General features: G+C 52.8%; 2 protein-coding genes across 5 annotated transcripts; one reads left to right on the plus strand and one right to left on the minus strand.

The window, feature by feature from the left end:
* Positions 1 to 61: 61 nt before the first annotated feature.
* HRC (histidine rich calcium binding protein) lies at positions 62 to 2,597 on the minus strand. Its single transcript, XM_072607353.1, has 6 exons — positions 1,259 to 2,597; positions 1,111 to 1,178; positions 753 to 821; positions 609 to 663; positions 263 to 299; positions 62 to 174 (listed from the first exon to the last, which is right to left on the minus strand). Exons 1-6 carry the CDS (start codon positions 2,364 to 2,366, stop codon positions 138 to 140), a joined length of 1,374 nt encoding a protein of 457 aa, XP_072463454.1. The 5' UTR covers positions 2,367 to 2,597; the 3' UTR covers positions 62 to 137.
* Positions 818 to 20,278, plus strand: LOC140503405 (transient receptor potential cation channel subfamily M member 4-like). Of its 4 annotated transcripts, none has more exons than XM_072607351.1 (25): positions 818 to 943; positions 4,141 to 4,208; positions 4,396 to 4,570; positions 4,831 to 5,011; positions 5,378 to 5,541; positions 5,655 to 5,838; positions 6,006 to 6,067; positions 6,265 to 6,468; positions 6,808 to 6,907; positions 7,443 to 7,555; positions 8,590 to 8,970; positions 9,143 to 9,262; positions 9,364 to 9,493; positions 9,931 to 10,076; positions 14,131 to 14,243; positions 14,494 to 14,571; positions 14,651 to 15,097; positions 16,055 to 16,187; positions 16,328 to 16,502; positions 16,617 to 16,794; positions 18,681 to 18,871; positions 18,973 to 19,105; positions 19,306 to 19,378; positions 19,478 to 19,571; positions 19,794 to 20,278. In XM_072607351.1, exons 5-25 carry the CDS (start codon positions 5,485 to 5,487, stop codon positions 19,796 to 19,798), a joined length of 3,117 nt encoding a protein of 1,038 aa, XP_072463452.1. In that variant the 5' UTR covers positions 818 to 943; positions 4,141 to 4,208; positions 4,396 to 4,570; positions 4,831 to 5,011; positions 5,378 to 5,484; the 3' UTR covers positions 19,799 to 20,278. The 4 variants fall into 4 exon arrangements, 3 of the variants coding, with proteins under 3 accessions (XP_072463452.1, XP_072463451.1, XP_072463450.1); XM_072607350.1 differs by having other exon boundaries at positions 867 to 956; XM_072607349.1 differs by lacking the exon at positions 818 to 943 and adding an exon at positions 3,670 to 3,775.
* Positions 20,279 to 20,797: the final 519 nt, after the last annotated feature.

A 20,797-nucleotide genomic window follows, 5' to 3' on the forward strand; every position in this document is an offset into this window, starting at 1 on the left:
TGGGGGAGGGGGAACCCCAGATAGGCCTCGCCCAGAATCCCAGAAATCCTTGGCACGCTCCTGCAAGGATAGGGTTTATTCTAAATAAATATGTTGGTGGAGCCGGGAGTGGGGGTTGCTGTTTGTCCAGAAGGTCGTCACGGCTCTGGGGTTTCCACCATCTCGGCCAAGGCTCTGTTGGGGAGGATGGCGGGGTAAGGGCTGGTCCCTGCCCTCCTCCACCAGCCCCCACATACACAGTCCCAGCCATACTCGCACTTACTGAAACAGGTTGGATGAGAAGTGGTCCACATAGCCTCCTAAGGGCAACAGGCGGGTTGAGGTCAGCATCTGGACACCTCTGGCCCCAACCCCAGAGGGCTCTCCTCCCTCGAACCTCCGGTAGTATCGGGCCCCGCCCCCTGAGAAGCCCTTGCCCCCAAGGAGGTTCCTCCAAATGAACATCCAAAGAGCTTCTGGCCGCGCCTCCTCTTCCAGGGCAGGCCCCCCACTCAGGAGGCTCCTCCCGGCCCCGCCTCCAGAGCAGTCCCGCCCCCAAGAGCCTCCAGCTCCCACTTCCAGTGTAGCCCCGCCTCCAGGGCAGCCCCGCCCCCAATGCCCTTGCTCACCAGGGGCACAGACCGTCTCGCAGAGTAGAGGGCAGAGATAGCAGAACTGGCAGTGCTGGTGGGAACAGAGACAGACTGGGCTGTGAGAGGAGCCAGGTCCGCCGGGCGGGGCTGGGGGTGGGGCAGGGAGGGGTGGTCTCTGACCTTGCAGTGATCACAATGCTCTCCCATGTTTTCCTCATCGCAGCGGCAGGACTCGCACTCAGTGCATCTCTGAGGAGAGGGGGTGGTGGGACAAGGAGAGTCAGAGGCAGAGACATACCAAGAGGTACAGAGACACAGGAAGACACCTCGAAAGAGCGACATCCAGAAGTCGGAGTCTCGGAGAGATAGTGGTAAAGAGACATGGTAACCGCCACAGATCGGAGCCCGGCTGGGGTCCCAGGCGGATGTCTCGGGAAAGCACAGAGCCCAGCAAGGACGGGGACCCCCCCAAACACACACACACACACACACACACACACACACACACACACACACACACACACACACACACACACACCTTACAGAAGCCGCAGTAATGGCACAGCGAGCCGGGCTGGTACTCCTCTACCTCCCCCTCCTGTTGGCCTGTGGAAAGATGGCACAGAGATGCCTGTGGTCCACCCCACCCCCTGCTCTCCCCCCACACTGGTCACTTGATGGCTCACCCTGGCCTCTGGCCTCCTCCTGCTCCTCACTGTCGTCTTCCAGGCTCTCCTCTGCAGGGGCCCTGGTGGTCACTCTCTCAGAGCTGGCTCTATCCTCCAGGACAGGGGCCTCAGCGTCCTCTTCCCCATGGTCCTCACCACTGTCCTCAGCCCCCTGCTCAGACTCCTGCTGGCTTCTCTTGTGGCCTTCTTCCTCCTCTTCCTCCTCCTCCTCCTCCCCCTGGGCTCCAGGTCTCAGACCTCCCCAGTGCCCTCCCTCCTCCACAGAGGTGCTTGTGCCTTCCTCCTCCTCCTCTGAGGGGCCTGGAGGCTCCTGGTCAGGCTCCCAGGACATGCTGGCCTCTCCTTCCTGGTTATCCTCCTGACTGTCCCCATGCTCTGGCTCAGCAGAATCCTCCTCTTCTGAGTCCCTGTGACTAGGAGCCCCCCTCCAGCGCTCAGGCTCAGCGTCAATGGGGAAGGCTTCATCTTCCTCTTCCTCCTGGCTTGGAGGCTTGGCAGACACTGTGCCAAGGTGCTCTTCTGTGGAGTCGTCCCTGTGGTTCACCCAGTGCCCAAGCTCTGCTGACTCGTCTTCTTCCTCCTCTTCTTCTTCCTCTTCTCCAAGGTCCCCAAAATCCCTGTTGTGCTCTGTGGAAACACCGTCCTCTTCTCCCTCCTCCTCTGACGCCTGGGTCTCACCCCAGGAATCTTGCTCAGTGTCGTCATGGTCATCGTCCTCGTCTTCATCCTCATGGCCTTGGGTCCTCTGCTCACTCGAGGCATCTTCTTCCTCCTCACCCCCCTCATCCTCCTCCTCTTCTCCCCCCCAGTGCCCGTGTTCCACAGACACGTCCTCAGGGTGGCTGTACTCAGCCTCCTCATGATGGGTCCCCCAGAGCCCAGCCTCAGCCGATATGTCTTCTTCCTCCCTGTGGTCCCTTGGACTGTGGCCTGGAGCAGCTATGAAAGCAGGCTGGCTCCCATCTTCAGGGGTTGCCGGAGGGCTCTGGACAGTGTCTGGGAAGACCTGGGCCTCTGCTCTGGAGAGGCCCCCGGAGGTTTTGGAGGTTGATAGCAGGAGGAGGAAGAGGGCACAGCAGCGGAGACCTGGCCAAAGGGGCCCCATGAGGTCAGCTGGGACCAGGTGCCCAGCCTGGGGCTCCGCTCTGTCACTATTCCCTCTGGGCTTTCTCAGCCCCCTTCTCTCAGGCAGGCTGATTTCCTTTATCCTCTGGGGCTGTGGCAGTTCCTCTGTCTGCCCCTCCAGCAATCACTGGCTGTTGCTTTCTGACTCTGCCTTTCTCTGGGTCTCTGTCTCCCCCAGGTTCTGATGCCCTCTGAGCTCAGCCTCAATGGGTTAGTTTCAGCCCCCACCCTCTCATCGAGCTAATTTTACCTCCAAGGCAGTATCTATTCTGGGACTGGCCCTAGGCCCTGCCCTCCCCTCCTCTACTGCATATTCCCTCCCAGGGCCTCAAGTTGGGCTACCATTCAGGGGTTTTGGGGAGGAGGGGGTGTCTCTCGGGTTAAAGAGGACATCCTGCCAAGGCTGGTGGCACAGTCAGATTCAGGCTAGGAGCCTGGGGGTGAGGTCAGGAGTGAGTTCAACTCTGACATCCTCTAGCCTTCTTGTCCTCTCCAGCTGAGATCCCTCAGTGGGCATGAGTTAAAAATACCCTCAGCATAAGGGCATGGGCAGGTGAGCAGGGTTTGGTTACAGGGACTCAGCTGTTCCCTTCCTGGGCCTGGGCCTGGGCACTCAGCCTCACTGACTGTCTTTTTCTGTATTTTCTGAGGCAGCCCCTGGTGCAGGACAGAGAACAGTGGGCCTGTAGTCAGGAAGACCTGAGACACTTAACCAGCTGTGTGACCCTGGGCAAGTCATTTAACCACAACCTGCCTCAGTTTTTTCACCTGTAAAATGGGGATGGTGACAGCACCTACCCTCCAGGGCTGTATCAAAGATATGTGTAAAGCACTTGGCACAGTCCCTGGCACACATGGGCACTTTCTGAATGCCTATTTCCTTCCCCTGTTTTCTCTCTTTCTCTAGTCCCTGACTCTGCTTGAACTTTTCACCCAGTCATTCAGGGCCTTAGTGATCTTGGAGCCCAACCCTATCACTGGACCAGGAGGGAAACTGAGGCCCAGAAGCCTCATCTCTGAATCCAGTGTCTCAGCATCTCTGGAACTGTTTCTCTCTCCATATTTCTGTGTCTCAGTCCTTCCCTCCACCCGCAATGATTCTGTCTGTGCTCTTTCAGGCTCGGTGAATCACCTCCCTCAGTCTCTTTCCTGTCTCTCCATACCTTCATCCCATCTCTTTCCTCCCAGGGAATGAGATGTCCTTCCTCCGCCCCCGCCTCAGGTCCCGCCTCCTGGGAGGGAGGACTGGAGGAGGCAGGCTGGAACCTGAGCAGAAGGGGTGGGGTGGGATGTGACGGAGGCAGTTCTGGGTTGGGCAGGGCTGCAAAGGGTGAAGCTGAGGCTACTGCAGAGACAGCAGGAGACATGGGGGGAGCTGAGAAGGAGCAGGTACTGCTCAGGTCTTTTACAGGAATCCTGAACTGAGGGTTGAGCAGAAAGGGCTCTGAGTGACCAGCTAGTCTTGGGTCCCTGCAGAGAGGCAAGATGCCCCAAACGCCCTTGTCCTCTAGAGGAAGGGGAGTATGTGAGGGCACAGATGCCTGGATCTGGGGGGGGAACCAGGGAAAGGTTGGCACTTAGACACCTGGATCCCCAGAGGGGAGGGGATGGATCTGAGGGGTTGGACATCTGGATCCTTTATTGATTGCTGGAGGTTGGGGGAGGGGCTCCCTGAGGAAGCCTCCAGAACCGCCTGGAGGACAGCAGGTCTGACGGATCTTCTTCTCAGCCCGTGTCTCTGCCCCCTTCCTCAGAGCTGGATCCCACGAATCTTCAAGAAGAAAACTTGTACAACCTTTGTGACGGATCTCAATGACCCTGGGTAAGGCTGCACTCAGGAGTCCTGAACCCCCACCTGTTGTTCCCCCATCAGAGAATGGATGGAACCTGGTATTAGAAGGTGGTCAGTACCTGCTATGACCTTTGTGACTGCCTCTGGATTCTCAGGTCTCTGTGTCGTTGACTCTCGAAGCTCTGGAGCCCTGAGTCCCTTTTTCTGACCCATGCAGGGGCAACCATTGCCAGTGTGGTCGCCGCAAGGACTTTCACCCTGCTGTGGCCACGGAAGATGCCTTCGGAGCTGCTGTGGTCACAGTATGGGATGGGGATCAACACACCACAGAAAGACCCACTGATGCCTATGGAGACCTGGACTTCCAAGGGGCTGGTCGAGGTTTCAGCAAGGTGCAGCTCCCCTGACCTCAGCCCCACCAGGCTTCTTCACGGTCTTCCCAGGGATCCCCTGGAATCCCCTACTGCCCATGAAACATCCTTCTCCTCCACTTTGATCAGGCCCCAGGTCCTAGGGGGAGAGGGGAGCACCCCACTGGACAAAGCAGTCCCTAAGGTCTAGGTAGCCTTTGGGGTGGGGGTAACAGAGAGGAGAGGTAACTTGGGGCAGGTGGTGAGCTCTGTCAATGCTGTGTCTCTGTGTCCCTGGGCAGTTCATTCGGTTGTCTGACCGCACAGACCCAGCGGCAGCCTATGCCCTGGTCACCCGCACATGGGGCTTCCCACCCCCCAACCTTGTGGTATCTGTGCTGGGGGGCTCTGGAGGCTCCAGGCTGCAGCCCTGGCTCAGGGACCTGCTGCGTGGAGGGTTGGTGAGAGCTGCCCACAGCACTGGTGAGTCCTCTCCTCCTCTGCTACTATCCTGCCTGGTGTACACTAGGGCCCACCCCACCCCCATCTATTCCCTGGCACAGGGATACCAGAGTCAGAGGAGCCGAGTTCAAAATCTGCCTCTGACTTTGGGTCACTTTGGCAAATTCCTTCAGTTCCCTGTTCCTCTGTTTCCCTTTCTGTGCAGTGTGGGAGTTGGAGGAGAGGGCTCCCCAGGTCCCTTTTAGTCTCAGTCCCGTCCCTGTCTTTGCATGACTCAGTCCATCTATGGGGTGTGTGTGATGGGGGAGGGAGGGAGGAGAGGCAGAGGGGAGTGGGCAGTGAGGCTGATCCTGACTCCCAGGGCTGTGGGGACTTCCTCCCACCCAGGGGCCTGGATCGTGACTGAGGGGCTCCACACTGGCATCGGTCGGCACGTAGGGGTGGCCGTGCAGGACCACAATACAGCAGGCACAGGTTCCACCAAGGTCGTGGCCATGGGCGTGGCCCCCTGGGGTGTAGTAAGGAGGAGGGAGGCCCTCATCAGTCCCAAGGTGAGGCCCTGCCCCCAACACCTGGGTCCTTCCCTTCAGGCCTGGGGAGGGGCTGGGGCTGCCTGGAGGGGGAGGGGACACCAGGGCTCTTAGAGTGATGTCCCCTGCCCCAGGGCCTGTTCCCTGCTGAGTACAATTGGCGAAGAGACTTTGATGATGGAACCCAATACTCCCTGGACTATAACTACTCTGCTTTCTTCCTGGTGGATGATGGGACTTACGGACACTTCGGGGGCGAGATCCGTTTTCGGGCCAAGTTAGAGTCCTTCATCTCCCGGCAAAAGACTGGGCTTGGAGGTGAGCTCTGTCCTCCCTTCTCTGGCCAGAGGAGCTGGAAAGGCAGCAGGTGCTCAGGGGCTCTCAGGTGGGGGTGTGGCCACATGCCATCCTTCTTTAGAGGTTGGCTGGGATGCTGTCTGGGGACCCAGGATGTCAGAGCTCCACCTGCCCTTGTCTCTCCTCAGGGACCGGAATTGACATCCCTGTCCTCCTCCTCCTGGTTGATGGAAATGAAAAGATGTTACAGGTAATAGGGAGGTGGGGTAGCTGGGGCCCTGAGGGAGGTGAAGACTGGGCAAGGGGCACCTGCATTGCTAAGGGGCAGAAGCTGAGCTAAGAGGACTGATAAGACGAGGCTGGGGACAGAGTGTCTGACTCTCCAAGGAGGGTGGGTGTTGGCCTGAACATCTAAGAACCTGTAGTCCCCAAATCCACTTTCTTTAGCGTGTGGAAGATGCCACCAAAGCACAGCTGCCCTGCCTGCTAGTGGCAGGTTCTGGGGGCGCTGCTGACTGTCTTGCTGAAACATTGGAGGAAGCCCTGGCTGTGAGGGAGTCCTCTACCTCCTTTGGGACCCCAAGTGCAGCTGTCAGTGAACGGATCCGGCGCTTCTTTCCCAAGGGTGACCTTGAGGCCCTTGGGGCTCAGGTATGAGGGACTGGAGGATGTACTTATGAGGGGCTGGGAGCCTGTGTTACTGATCTCAACTCTACATACATTCAAAGACCTTAAGCAACTGTCTCTGTCCTAAAAGCCCCAGTCAATTCAATTTCCAGCCCTCTGAATTTCCTGTCTTCATCTGGAACCTAATAGATCCAGTAAATATTAGGAAGAAAACCCAGCCTGTTTCTCAAAAAGTTCATAGTCAAAAATGAAACCATCTCCACCTTCAGAAAACTCATCTATTTATATGTTGGGGTTCCCAGGGGAAGGAGAAAGGGGGGATAAAGGTCTTGCTCACCCCACCTTCTCCTGCATCCTGCACAGGTAGAGAGGATCATGAGTCGGCGGGAGATGCTAACTGTATACTCTTCTGATGATGGTCCTGAGGAGTTCGAGACAGTGGTGCTCAGGGCTCTGGTGAAGGGTGAGGCACCTCCCCGTCCTCCTCTTCCTTCTCCTCCAGCTTTCCCATTTCTTCTTGGAGGGACGGCAGGTTGCTATTGTCCGGTCGGCTCCTCAGACCTGCCTCCTTCCCTTTCCCTGAGCCTCTTTTTACAGAGGGGTCATGGGACAGTCCCATTCCTGCTTCAGATCCTTACTCTCTCTCTCCCTGCCCTGCCTTTCCTCAGTTCTGAGCTTCCTTTCATAGCATCTCACCCCAAAATGTCATTTACCTTCTACTTTGGTCCCTTGTTTTCCCTTCCTGAACTCAGAACTGTTAGAATTAATTCTTACAAACATTGGTGGTGTGCCACAGCTCTTTCCTCCATTTTTGGAATCTGAGTGGCCTTCTCCACTGGAGGCATGAGGAGTTTTCATGCCTGCCACCATGTTTTCTGGAGTCTACCTCTTTAGACCCATTCTAGGGTAATGATACCTTCCTCCCTGCGCAGTAGAGGCTGGGTATGCAACAGCAGGACTGATCCCTTCCCTTCCCTCCCCTTCTCACCCCTGGCCAGCCTGCAGTACCTCAGATGCATCTGCGTACATGGATGAATTACGTCTGGCCATAGCATGGAACCGTGTGGACATTGCACAGAGCGAGATGTTCCGAGGGGACATCCACTGGCGGGTAAGGGGGTCAGGGGAAGGCAGGAAAAAATGAAGGGAGATGGAATTGTGGGACAGGAGGATCAAGTGGAAAGAACCCTTGATCTGCTGTCAGGAAGATGTAGGAGTTCAACTCTGGAGATCAACCTAGCAGTGTGTGATCCTGGGCAAGTCACTTAACCTCAGTTTGCCTCAGTCTCCTCATCTGTAAAACGGGGATCAAAGGAGATAATATTTTTAAATGACTGGCATGGTACCTGACACATAGGAAATGCTACATAAATGTTACCCTTCCTCCTCCTCATCATCAGCTATACTGGGTTTCTCATTCCCTTAGGGTGTTGATGTGGTTCATCTCCTTTGCCTCTCTCTTTCTCCCCTTATTCCTGCTGTGTCCACCCAGATCTGAGCCTTTCCCTCTCTTCATTTTCCTCACTAATCCTGCTCTAAGCCTCAGGGATGTAGGCAAATATATATGTATTATCACCTCTGTGTACACGAACATGCATGTGTATGTATGTACATGTGTGTATACACAACACACATATATCTTTCCATCCCTCTGTGTTGACTCTATCTATCCATTTCCTTATCTCTGATGTATCTGTCTCCGATCTATGTCTGTCCATCTCCTGCTTGCTTTATCTCATTCTTGGTTTGCTTGGACCATCTATCCTTGTCATCTTCTGGTCTCTCTATCTATACCTTGTCTTTTCTGTCCATCCATTCATCGGTCTATCTGTCTCATTTTCTTTCATCTTATAATCTGTCCAATCCACCCACCTATCCCCAAGTCCCCAATCCTCTCATCCCCCAGCTGTGTCCCTTCGTTCATCTTTCTGTCTGCTCCTTATCAATTCATTTCTGTCTTTGTGCCTCCCATTCTGTCTCTCCATCCTTCCTCACATCTGTCTGGTTCTTCCATTCCCTGCCCATGCTCTCATGTCTTTCCTCCCTGTCTGTTGTCTGTCTTTCTGCCAGCCATCTGCCTGTATATCTGCCCTCTCAGGTCTGACTATCGCATGTCCATCTAACTGTCTGTCCCTGACTTTGCAGTCTTCCCACCTCGAGGTTTCCCTCCAGGATGCTCTCGTGAATGACAAGCCAGAGTTTGTGCGTCTCCTCATCTCCCGAGGTCTCAGTCTCAGTCACTTCCTGTCCCCGTCCCGGCTTGCCCACCTCTATACAACTGCCCCCTCAGGCTGCCTGGCCAGACACCTGCTGGACCGTGTAGCCCCTAGTTCTGGGGCTAATGGGAGCCGCAGGGAGAGCTCTGCCCCTGGTGTCCTCCCAGCCTCCCCTGTCCGCGAAGTGCACCTGCGGGATGTGGGGCGGCTCCTCCGAGACCTGCTTGGGTCGACCTGTGCCCCTCAATACCGCGAGGACACAGCAGTGGACAAAGAGGAGCCAGATTCTGCTGGGGGTCGTCGAGAAAGTGTAAGGACACCAGATGGGATGGGGGCAGCACAGTGCAAGCAAGGGAATGGGGACCCTGGTGTCAGCTCCACCATCATCCCCATGGGACCTTGGGAAGGTTATTGAATGATGGCTGAAGGAGGCCTCAGGCCTCACCTCTCACCATCCTCTGAGCCCACCTTTGTCCAATCAGATGTGCCTCCTGATGGATCCTACATGGGATACCACCCTCGGCAAGGCCCCCTGGACTGACCTGCTGCTCTGGGCACTTTTTTTGAATAGGGCTCAGATGGCTCTCTACTTCTGGGAGATGGTGAGTCCTGGCTCTTGGACTCTGGATTTTGGGTGGGGAAGGGGCTGGAGGGAGATGTGTTTGATTAGCATTTCCCCTGACCTGTAACTCCCTTCTTCTAGGGTGGTAACTCAGTGGCCTGTGCCCTGGGTTCCTGCCTCCTGCTTCGAGTCTTGGCCCGTTTGGAGCCTGAGGCTGAGGAGGCTGCCAGGAGAAAGGAGCTGGCATCCAAATTTGAGGGACTTGCCATGAGTATGTATGGATCTCTGAGGGCTGGGTGGTGGGGTGGGGCTGGGTTCCTGGGACTGGACTGGGGAAAAACAGTTAACTCTCTGAGTGACAGAGCCAGGATTGTGGTTAGGAGGACTGGTGAGAACATTGGCAGCCTTTGTGGTAGGGTCTAAGATTCTCCCTTATCTGGGTTAGTGTTCTGGAGTGTCACTGCTGTATCACATGTAGGACTAGGCACAAGACCTTCACCCCCTCTGCCCCTCAGTTTACCTAACTGTAAAGTGAGTCAGCATCAAAGACTTCTAAGACCCTTTCTGACTCTAAATCTCACATCCCTAATGATTCCTGGGGTATGTATGGGGGACACATTTCTAGGGGCATCTCTAAGGTGAATGTTTCTCTTGAGGTGGGGAGAAGCATACTACTCTTGGTCCCAGCCTCAGTTTCTCTTTCTCTAGATTTGTTTGCAGAATGCCACAGAAACAGTGAGTCCCGAGCAACCCAACTGCTCCTACATCGCTCCCCACTCTGGGGTGGTGCTACCTGCCTCCAACTGGCAACACGAGGTGATGCCAGGGCCTTCTTTGCACAGGATGGGGTGCAGGTAAATGCCTTTGGATCTCAGTTCAACCCCATGTAGAAAAATGCACCCTCTACACACAAACATAGGAAGTCCCACCTCATAGACACTGAGGGTGGCCCATCTCTCCACACAGAAGGTCCCACCCCTTCAGTGTGCAGAGTCCTGCTCCCCAATACACAATTACCTTCACCAAATATTTATGTATTAAGACCTACTTGATGCCAGGGACTGAGAGTACAAAGAGGAAAAGAAACAGTGCCTCCACAATGGGAGCATAGAGTGCAGACAGGAAAAAGGACTTAAGGAAAGATGGGACTTTCAGTGGGGGACCTCAGGAAGGGCCTGCCCAGAAGGTGATGCTGGGGCTGAGTTTTGAAGGGAGGCAGTGATTCCAGAGTCAGAGATGAAAAGGGAGAACACTCTAGGCTAGCAAAGCCATGGTGGCTTCAGCACAGAGCTCCCACTTTGTAGGTTTGACTGGCATATAGATTGTGAATGTTGGAAGATGAAATATGATTAGAAATGCAAGCTGAAGCCAGACTGTACATTGCCATAAAGAAATGGCATTTCAACCTGAAGAAAGCAGGCATGCCCCTCAGGCCATTTCATGTTCACATTTGGGTTTCAAGTGGTATGGGATAGAGACTGAAATTTGGGATCAGGAATTTTGAGAGCAGTCATGAAGGATGGGGGCTGCTAGGTGGTGCTGCAGTGGCTAGAGCACTGGGTATGGAATCAGGAAGACTCATCTTCATGAGTTCAAATCCCACCTCAGACACTTACCAGCTGTGTGATGCTGGGGAAGTCACTTCATCCTGTTTGCTCATTTTCCTCCTCTGTAAAATGAGCTGGAGAAGGAAAACCACTCCAGTGTCTTTGCCGAGACCTCAGATGGAGTCATGAAGAGTTGGATGTGGCTGAAAAACAGTATGAAGGACATGAAAAATACTTGGGCTGAAGGAGAAAAAGGGGACGAAAGTTAGTCAGACAAGGGTAAGGCAGTAGAGCTGTCAGCATGTGAAAGAATGAAGGGGGACAGTGGGGCCTCCAGGGTCTCATGGGCAGTTGCCACAGTCATCCAAGTCATGCAAAGGGGCTCAGCAGCTCTCCATAGATGATGAGCTCCTACAGGAATGGGCGAGGATGGAGGACTTCTCTTTCAGCTAGTGTGGAGTCAAGAGAGAAGCTCACAGTGGTTGGAGTGTGGGATGTTCATGTTTCCACCACAGCCAAGTGGCTTCTGCCTAGGTCCCAAGGCCAGGCTCTTCTTTGGGTGAAAACACTTTGGGAGGCCTCTCCACATTGCAGGGCATCAGGGGAGTGAAGCATCCCTGGAACACCTGGAAGAAAGGTTTTGGGTGAAAACAGAGAAGAGTCCAAAGCAGAGCCTGAAGTCAGAGCTTGTAAGAGAGGAATGAAGGAGAATGAGAAAGAGAGAGGCAGAGACAGAGAGAGATACAGAGAGAGACAGATAGACAGATTGACATACAGAGAATAACATGGAACAGTTAGAGCTAAGAAAGGGACCCGAGGTTCTTCCCAAAGAAAAGGAGTGGGGCACTCCAAGAGAAAGCCTCCTTGGCCCCTCAAGGAACAGTCCCACTGACCCCATCAGGTGAACATCTCCTCCCCAGTAAGGACTGAGGAGTGGTGACCTACCAGGACCAGTATCCAAGAGAACCTCCCAAGGTGACCCTCAATTGAGGCTGACCCAAAGGAACCTAGAAGACATTAACATGCTCAAGTTTTTGATGTCTTGGGGGAGAATCTGAGGAAAAATGGGTTCTAATGTTTATAGTGAACCACATCTAACAAAGGAAATGTACATGAGAAATGCCCAGCATTGACAGAGTGCTTTGAGATTTGCAGAGTGCTTCACAAATGTCTCATTTTGTACTCTCAATCACCCTGGGAAGGAGAGGCTTTTGTTATTCCCATTTTATGACTGGGGAAACTGAGAGAGGCAGTGGTTACCTTTGGCCCTTTGGTCCTTTTTTTTTGACTGAGTTTCTAAACTAGTGGATTAGAAGAATGCTGAAGGTGTAGTTTAGTCTGGTAAGATAAAGTCTTTGTGGACCAGTTGAAGACATGTGATTAGACCATGCTGGTTGACTAGGCAGACTAGAGTTTGATTTGATGTCCAGTTGGGAGAAGGTCTCCAATCGAATCCCCTGGAGATCTGAAGTATAGATAACAAGAGAATTTTGCTTATCAGATTTGTAGATAATAGAAAGCTCTGGGGGAAATATGGTCTACATTGGATGGCAGAGTGAGGATTGGTGATACATGGACAGGCAAGCACATGGAGGGAGCACATCAGGTGACATGAAATTTGATAGGCATGTGGGAGTCTAGGCAAATCACTCAACTTTGCAGTGTCCTAGACAATAAGGTCACACCAAATTAGAGGTGACATCAGTGAACAGAGGATTTTTGAAGTTATATGTTTAATAAAAAAATGATATAGAACTCTATTATTTGGTAATTCAGAACATGGAGTAGAATTCTCCCCTTTCCTCACACAGGACTAAGTTTCCTTTGCACATGAATTTCTTTTTGCGTAGATCAGGAGCCTGGGAATCCTAGCCACAATCCTTCTGATTCTAAGAAGCTCAAGCTTTTCACTCTATGGCTACAGGTTTGCTTTTATCATGGCTTTCCCACCTTGAGGACACCAGATGGGTTTTCTCGCTTAAGTTGAAGAAGAGGGTACCAGAGAAGAGGATGCCCCCCTCTTTTTGTTTTATAGCCAGAAAGGACCATGTAGCCCATTCAGTTCACTTATCATAGAGGGAGTTTTTACCAAGTACCTAGGACCAGAGAGGGAGTAAACCCCACAGCATTCAGCCTTGGTCAGATCACATAGGAAGAGAGGGGTGGCACCAGTTGTGGGCAGTACTGTTTAGAAGTTTAGTCACTGATCATCCATAGGAGATCATCCAAAGAAAGTCAACCATGAGGACAAATAGCCTCCATATGATGCCAAGTGAGGATGTGAAGAAGGAAGTGGGTGTGTTTAGGCTGGAGAAATGAAGGCTTGGGAGATAGTCAGGATGGATATTTTTCAAATATCTGAAGGGCTTGCTGGCCCTGGAGGGAAGAACCAGGAACCATGGGAGTGAAATCATACATTTGTAGATTTGGAAGGGAATGTCTTGTTGCTGGTCACTGGTTTCAGTTGAGATCGACTCTTCATGACCCCGTTGGGGGTTTCCTTGGCAAAGACACTGGAGTGGTTCACCATTCCCTTCTCCAGCTCCTTTTACACATGAGGAAACAGAGGCAGGCAGGCTGAACTGATTTGTCCTTGTGAAGCTGAATTTGAACTCATGTTCTGACACCAGGGCTGTCCCCCCACTCTCTTCTACAGAGATTAAATGATGTGCCTACAATAACATAGCTAGTACATGTCTGAGTTTTGAGTCCAGGACATGGAGTGTCTTGATTGTGAAACAGTCCAAAGGCCAGTGTCTCTGGCTGATGGAGTGTGTGGAGGCAGTTTGTAAGGCAGAGGAAGACTGGAAAGGAGGGAGGGGACAGGCTATGAAGGACTTTACAAGCCAAGCAGAGAATTGTATAGTGGATCCTGGAGGCAGTAGGGAAGGGCTAGAGACTCTTGATGAGAGGTTGACCTGGTCAGACCTGGAATTGAGGAAGATCCCTTTCACAACTGAGTGGGTGTTGTACTGGAGGCAGGAGAAATGGCAAGTGAGGGAAGGTGTGAGGGTGGGAGGGAAGGGCAACTCCAAGGGGATTCCAAGGCATTCTAGGGCCTTGGAGACCAAGGGATAGGGAGAGGAGGGGGATCACAGTAACTAGCCTTTACTTTCTCTTTTAAAGTACTCTGGGAGGTGGGATGGAGACTGAGGAAGGGAGCTTTACAAGTACTACCTTGAAGTTGTGAGGGCTTGTTTTCCTCACCCTGTTCCAGTCCCCCCAACTACCCCAGGAATCCCTACTTCGCCTGTGTCTTTGCTGAGTCCTTGAGAGGGAGACTGACTGCTTCTTCAAGGGTTTTTTTGGCACGGGGGCCTTTTGGATCCTCAAGGCCCTAACCCTCATTCCATGGCCCTAGTGCCTGCTGACCGAGAAGTGGTGGGGAGAGATGGAGAGCAGCACCCCTGTTTGGGCCCTGATCCTCACCTTCTTCTGCCCCCCATTCATCTACACCAACCTGATCACATTTAGGTGAGCCTTCCCAACCTTCCCCAACCTAGTTCTGGGCCCTATCCCTATCCCTAAGAGGCCCCACACATGCTGGGACTGAGCACAATCAGGACACCCTCCTGACCCCAACCACACCCTTCATTGGTTTCACATTCACAACCAGACACCTACATTGACTTTAGGCAAACCTTAAGACTTCTCTGAGACTCAATTTTCTCTTTGATCCAATGGCCTGAACTTCTCTGTCTTTTCCCCTTTCCACTGCCTGTAGACCCACATATGAGAAGCTACTGAAGAGGGAGCAGTGGGGGCCAAATGTGTATAGCAGCAACGGTGAAGGCCCCTCTGGGTAAGGACCAGGTCAGGGGAGGGGCCTAGCTTGGCCAGGTTTAGCTGTAACCACCACCATCCTCATCCATGCCTTGCAGGCCAACAGATATTCCTGAGATGCCAGAGAAGCCAGGCACCAGGACTCCATCCAGGGGGCAAAAGGGCTGCTGGTGCCCAGACCAGCCAGAGTGGGCCCGATGCCTCCGTCGCTGGAGCCAATTCTGGGGGGCTCCAGTGACAATCTTCCTGGGCAATGTGGTCAGTTACCTCCTGTTCCTCCTGCTCTTTGCACGGGTTCTACTGGTGGACATGCAGGCTGAATCGCCCACTGCCATCGAGTACATTCTCTACCTCTGGGTCTTCACCTTGTTGTGTGAGGAGCTTCGACAGGGTCTGTCGGGGGGCTGGGGAAACCTTGGGGTTGGCACATCCCCAAGCCTTGGGAGGCTGCCTCTGAGCCGGAGGCTTCGCCTTTACCTGGCTGACACCTGGAACCAGTGTGACCTCCTGTCCCTTGGCCTCTTCATTGTGGGCATCAGCTGCAGGTAAGTGACCCCTGGCCCTGTGACTTTAGGTGGGGAGGGGCTACACCCTCTACTCTCTTTGACATCCCATCTTCCCTAAGAGCTCCAGGCTGGCCCCCATCCTTTCCCCAGAGTCTTTCTAGGCACAAACTCTTCTCTGCCTGCTTAACTGAATCCAACCTTCCCTTCTGCTGTAAAGACCATATTTAACCTCTTGCTTCCCCTCTGGGCCTTGGTAAACCTGTTTCCAGCTGCTGCTACCTTGGCACCTCTGGTTTTCCTGCATGCTCTTGCTCCTTAGCTCAAAGGCCTTCCCTGAAATGTCCTGCTGATCTCTCAGAGGGACACAAAAATGTCCCACGGCCTCTGAGGGGGTGCTATTGGCTGTGTGAGTCCTCTACCCTTGGACCCCTTTCTCTTCAACCCAGACATGGCCTTATATGCTGAGAGATGTTGGAACCTGTGGGAATCCCAGGAATCTTAGGTTCTGATTTAGCAGATGACGCCTGAGGAAGCTGGCTCATAAAGCAGCACCCTGCTCTCCCAGCTCCTGATAAATAGGCCAATCATCTGAGGATCATGGACCCATTTTACCGTGAAGGAAAAGGCCTTGGAGGGAGAGGGGAAAGGTCACTCAGGTAGTAAGGAGAGGAGCTGGGACCTGGATTAGGTTCTGGACCCCTAAGAGGATGTGGTTCCATATCTCACCCCTAGGACTTTGTTAGGCATATTTCCTGTCATCTCTGCCTGGTTGTGACCCCTTCTGAGGCTGCTGTCCCTGACCTCTGGTTAAAACTGCTGCCCCACTCCCCACTTCCCCCTAGCCTCTCCCCCAGCCTAGGCTCCCAGCACCTCCTTCTCAAAGAAGGACATGCTTGTCTCACCTCCCCATTCTCAGGGACTTTCTGAGGGACTTTCACCCCAGGACCCAGCAGATGGGTTTCTCCTGTGGCTGTTTTTCCCTCCCTTCACGCACAGGCTAACGACAGAGGTGTACGAACTGGGTCGGGCAGTGCTCTGCCTGGACTTCATGGTCTTCACCCTGCGTCTGCTACACATCTTCACAGTCAATAAGCAGCTGGGACCCAAGATTGTGATTGTGCACAAGATGGTGAGGTGGGGGCTGGGCAAGGGCAGGAAGTGGGAGAAGGGGGTGAGGGGAGGGAGCAAGAGGGGAAAGGGGGAAGGATGGGAGTGGTAAGGAGAAAGGGATACCTGCTGCCTCCTCAGACCCCCTTCCCTGTCCTGCAGATGAAGGATGTCTTCTTCTTCCTCTTCTTTCTGGGTGTGTGGCTTGTGGCCTATGGAGTGGCCACTGAGGGGCTGCTACGACCCCAGGACCGTGACCCGATGGCCATCCTAAGAAGGGTCTTTTACCGGCCCTACCTGCAGATCTTTGGCCAGGTCCCCCAGGAAGACATAGATGGTGAGCAGAGCCTTGCAGGCTCCTCTCTCTAGAGGTGCCTCTACGTTTCATGTCTAGCTGTCTTGGTGACTGACTTTGTTCCTGTCTCTGTCCCATCTTCCCCGTGGCCCATAGTGACACTGATGCAGCAGCAGAACTGTTCCATGGAGCTGGGCACATGGGCACAGCCTTCAGGGTCCCTCTCAGGCTCCTGTGTCTCCATTTATGCCAACTGGCTGGTGCTGGTGCTTCTGGTCATCTTCCTGCTGGTGGCCAACGTGCTTCTGCTCAACCTTCTCATCGCCATGTTCAGGTGCCCAGCCCCACCCATGGCCCCTGAGCCCCTGATCTTGCCCACAGACCCCATCTCTTCTTCCCTGGACCCTTTGTCCTCCATCCTCCTGGAAATGATGGTCAATGTCTGCAGCTCAGAGAGGGTCACACCCTTCATTTCACCGTCAGCCAATTCCCATTGTGAAATTCCTCCCTCTTTCCATCCCACTCTTCTCCAGCTTCCTCATCTTTTCTTTGTCCTCACTGTGACTGCCAGTCACACCATCTCTCTCTTCTCTTCCCCTCCATAACCTCCCTTTTGTCTACACATAGCTAACTCGTTGAGACACACTGTGCTCATTCTCCTTGGACCCTTGGCCTGTCCTGGCCCACAGGAATAAGGCCCATTGCACTCACCATCCACCTTCTCTGCTCCTGTGGGCCTAGTATTGAACAGACAACACCAGGCTCCAAATTCCTTTTGTCTCACCTCAACTGGGTCTTCATTAAGGGTCTAATTGAACAAACGCTCTTGTCCTTCCTCCATCCAAAGACCACCTGGTCCCATCAAGTAACTGCTCCACACCTCTCCTCTCCCTGATCCAGCAGTCCCCTCAGGCTCTCTGTCATCTCTCTCTCCTCTTTCACCTACCTCAAAAGGCTGCCATGGATGGGCATGTCTCTTTAACCATTTAGTGCCTCGATTTTCCCCATCAATAAAATGGGAACAATTATCCATAGTCCCTCCCTCAAAGGGCTGTCTCCAGCTGAATGTGGTACCAGCCCTCCAGGCTCAGCCTTACCAAAGACCCTCTGGAGCTTTTGCCTTTTCCTGTTGAAGGGGCCACCAATCTGTCCTGTCTCCCCCATTCTCAGCCTCAGAGTCATTCTCAACTCCTCCCCTTCTGCCAAGCCTTTCTAAGTTTTCAGTATTACTGATGTGTTGTGTGTTTGCATTCCATACTTACAGACACTCCCACTTGGTAAAGACAGTCCTGCTGCCCACTTCCAGACCTATACCTTTCTCCTACCTGGCCTTACTAAGTATTAGCTTCCTAATTTTTCTTCTTCCTGGTTCCTTCTCCTCCTTTGTAGCTGCCCAACAGCTACAAAAGATGTGTGCCTTCCCCAGACACAATCTGGTGGTGTCAGATCAGACGTTCCCTGCTCAAAAATATTCCCTGGCTCCCCATAACCTCCACAAGAGACTGGCTTTGGTGGGGTTTCAAAGTCTGGCTCCCTACTTCCTCTCAAAGGTCTCCTAAGGCCTTTCCATTTCCTGGTCCTATTTCCCGTTCACATTCCACTTCCCACATCTGCCTTTGCCAGATGCCCCTCCTATGCCTGGAAATGCCCTCTCTCCTCTGAGTCTCAGTCCTGGGGCTCTCTCCTGGGGAAGCCCTCCCTGATATCCCTTCCCTTGCCTGCTTTCATTTGCCTATGTACATCTTATTCAGAAGCTCCTTGAAGGCACACTGCTTTATTTTCTGTGTGTTCAGTGTCCAGCACAATGCCCAAAACCTTCTAGGTGCTTAATATATGTGGTTGAGTTACATTGTCCACATCCAATTGACCACTGACTCGTTGCTCCAAAGATTTTTTCTCCTCTGACCCTGTGACTTTACTCTATTAAAATGTCTCCAGGGTGACCTCTCACTCCAGAGACTTGTGACCTAATGACCAATAACCTCTGATTTCTGTAACCCATGATTCAATGGCCTATGTTTGATCTCTTCTTGTAACTACTGCACTGGCACTGACATAATGACCCCTTCTGTCTGACCAACTGATCCTTGACCCTGATGACTTTTTGACCTGATAATCATTTTATACTCCCCTTCTGACCAGTGGTCCATGTCTTTTGATTAAGTGATTCTTGGCTATTGATGAGTTGCCCTCTGACCCTCTGCTCTTCTGGTCCCACAGTTACACCTTTGGAAAGGTGCAGGGAAATAGTGACCTGTACTGGAAGTTTCAGCGCTATGGGCTGATTCAAGAGTTCCATAACCGCCCTGCACTGGCCCCACCACTCATCATCTTCTCCCACATCCTCCTTCTCCTGAGGCGTCCCAAGCGCATCCACCATAGGCTGATCCCCCCCTCATCAGATGACTTCAGTAAGCTTTCCTGGTGTTGGGCTGATAGCCAGAGATCCCCAGGAGATGATCTCCCGGTGTCCTGATGGTCCTGGGCTGAGCCCTCTCCTGTCACCCCACAGAGCTGTACCTGTCTGACAAGGCAGAGGGAATGTTGCTGACATGGGAGTCTGTGCAGAAGGAGAAGTTGCTCCTTGTCCAAGCACGGGACAAGAGGGAGAGTGACTCTGAGAGGCTCAGGAGAACGTCCCAGAAGTGAGCAGGGAGGGAGACCCCTGGAGGGCAACTGGTGGGAGGAGCCAGGGGGCAGCTCTGGAGTGAAGGGATGTCCCTTTGGGTGAGAGGTCTCTGACAGTGAAGGCTCTCTGGGTTTGGGAGGTGTTCCTGGTGGGGCAGAAATAGGGCAGAGGAAGGGACTTTTCTGAAGGTAACTCCTGCTTTTCTCCCAAACACAGAGTAGACACAGCCCTGAAACATCTGGGTCAAATTCGGGTTTATGAGCAGCGTCTGGTAGGGTTGGAGAATGAGGTAAGAGAAGGTGGGTGGGTGGGTGGGTGGTTGGGTGGGAGGGCTGGGATGAGGGATTGGGTGCAACCCTCTCCTCCTCTGCTTTCATACTCCTACCAGGTCCGTCACTGTAGCCAACTCCTCAGCAAAGTGCTTGAGGTACTGAGTCCCTCTGAGCTGATCTCACCAGCCATCCCCACTCAAGCCCTGAAAGGTCAGCAACCCCTGCCTTCTTCTTGCCCCCTCCCTATCCCTGGCTCTGGCATTCTCCCTGCCCTGGTCATGTCTTCCTCTAATCCTTCCATGTTCACCTCTCCATTATTTTTGGTTTATATTTTTTGTCTCCTTGCCTTTGTATTACAATCCATTAATGAGTCACTCTGGGTCTCCCTTCTCCCTTGCCACCAGATCACTAACTCCTTTATCTTTCCCACAGAATGAGCCCTTGCTGTTGGACACCAAAGGGCTGAATTCCCCCTTGGAACTCAGGACTCAGGGACATCCCTTTGTTCCCCAAGTCCAACCCTTCAGGAACAATCTTCATCTTCAGATCTCCTGTCAAAAAGGACCCTTCCTACTCCCAGGGACATCTCAGGGTGTTATGTTTTACTGCCTTGGACCCTCCTTACAGGGCCCAGTCCAGTCCCCAGGAAGATGGCCACATTGACAATAACCTCATCACCAAAAAAGCCATCATCAGGTGCCTCCCCCATCCCTAGTGGTCCAATGTAAACAGACTGCTGCCCCAGGAAGTGCAACCCAAGTCCAAGGATCAAGTCTAAGGATGATAAAGAGGTATTGAGGCAACTCTGGACTGTGGGCATCACCTCAGGGAACCAGAGCCTGGTTCAGGGACAGGGATTCTTCCCCACCCCATGTCTAAAATCTTCAAAGGCTGTAAATAAAGACTACTTTTTGAGATTTTTGGAGCAATTTCCTTTTTCTTTTCTTTTTTGGATAGAATAACTAGGCAAGGTAGATCAGGAAATGCCACAGATGAAATCCCAAGATTTAAGCAAAGTGTCTGCCAGCCTTTCATGTGATTCCCATGGACAGTTGTGTGTTGGAAAAGAGTGCAGTTGGGTGAATTCAGTATTCACTGGATGACCAAACCCAAGGAACTCTCAGCAATGGGTTGGCATCATCTTGGAGGGAGGTGTCCAGTGGCGTGTCCCAAAGATCTCTGGTTGACCCACTGTCATTGAACATTCTTATCAATGACTTGGATAAAGGATAGTCAACATGTTTATCCAATTTTCAGATGACACACAGTTGAGTTGGACAGTTAACACATCGATGATCAGGCCAGGATCCACAAAAAGGCTAACACACTGAGGCACATTGAATAAGATGGAATTAAATAGAAATAAATGTGAAACCTTATCCTTGGGAGTTTCAAGAGATCAACCTCACAAATACAAGATAGTGGAGGTGTGGGTG

This window comes from Notamacropus eugenii, chromosome 5 (genome assembly GCF_028372415.1).
Source record: "Notamacropus eugenii isolate mMacEug1 chromosome 5, mMacEug1.pri_v2, whole genome shotgun sequence".
Taxonomy (NCBI): Eukaryota; Metazoa; Chordata; class Mammalia; order Diprotodontia; family Macropodidae; genus Notamacropus; species Notamacropus eugenii.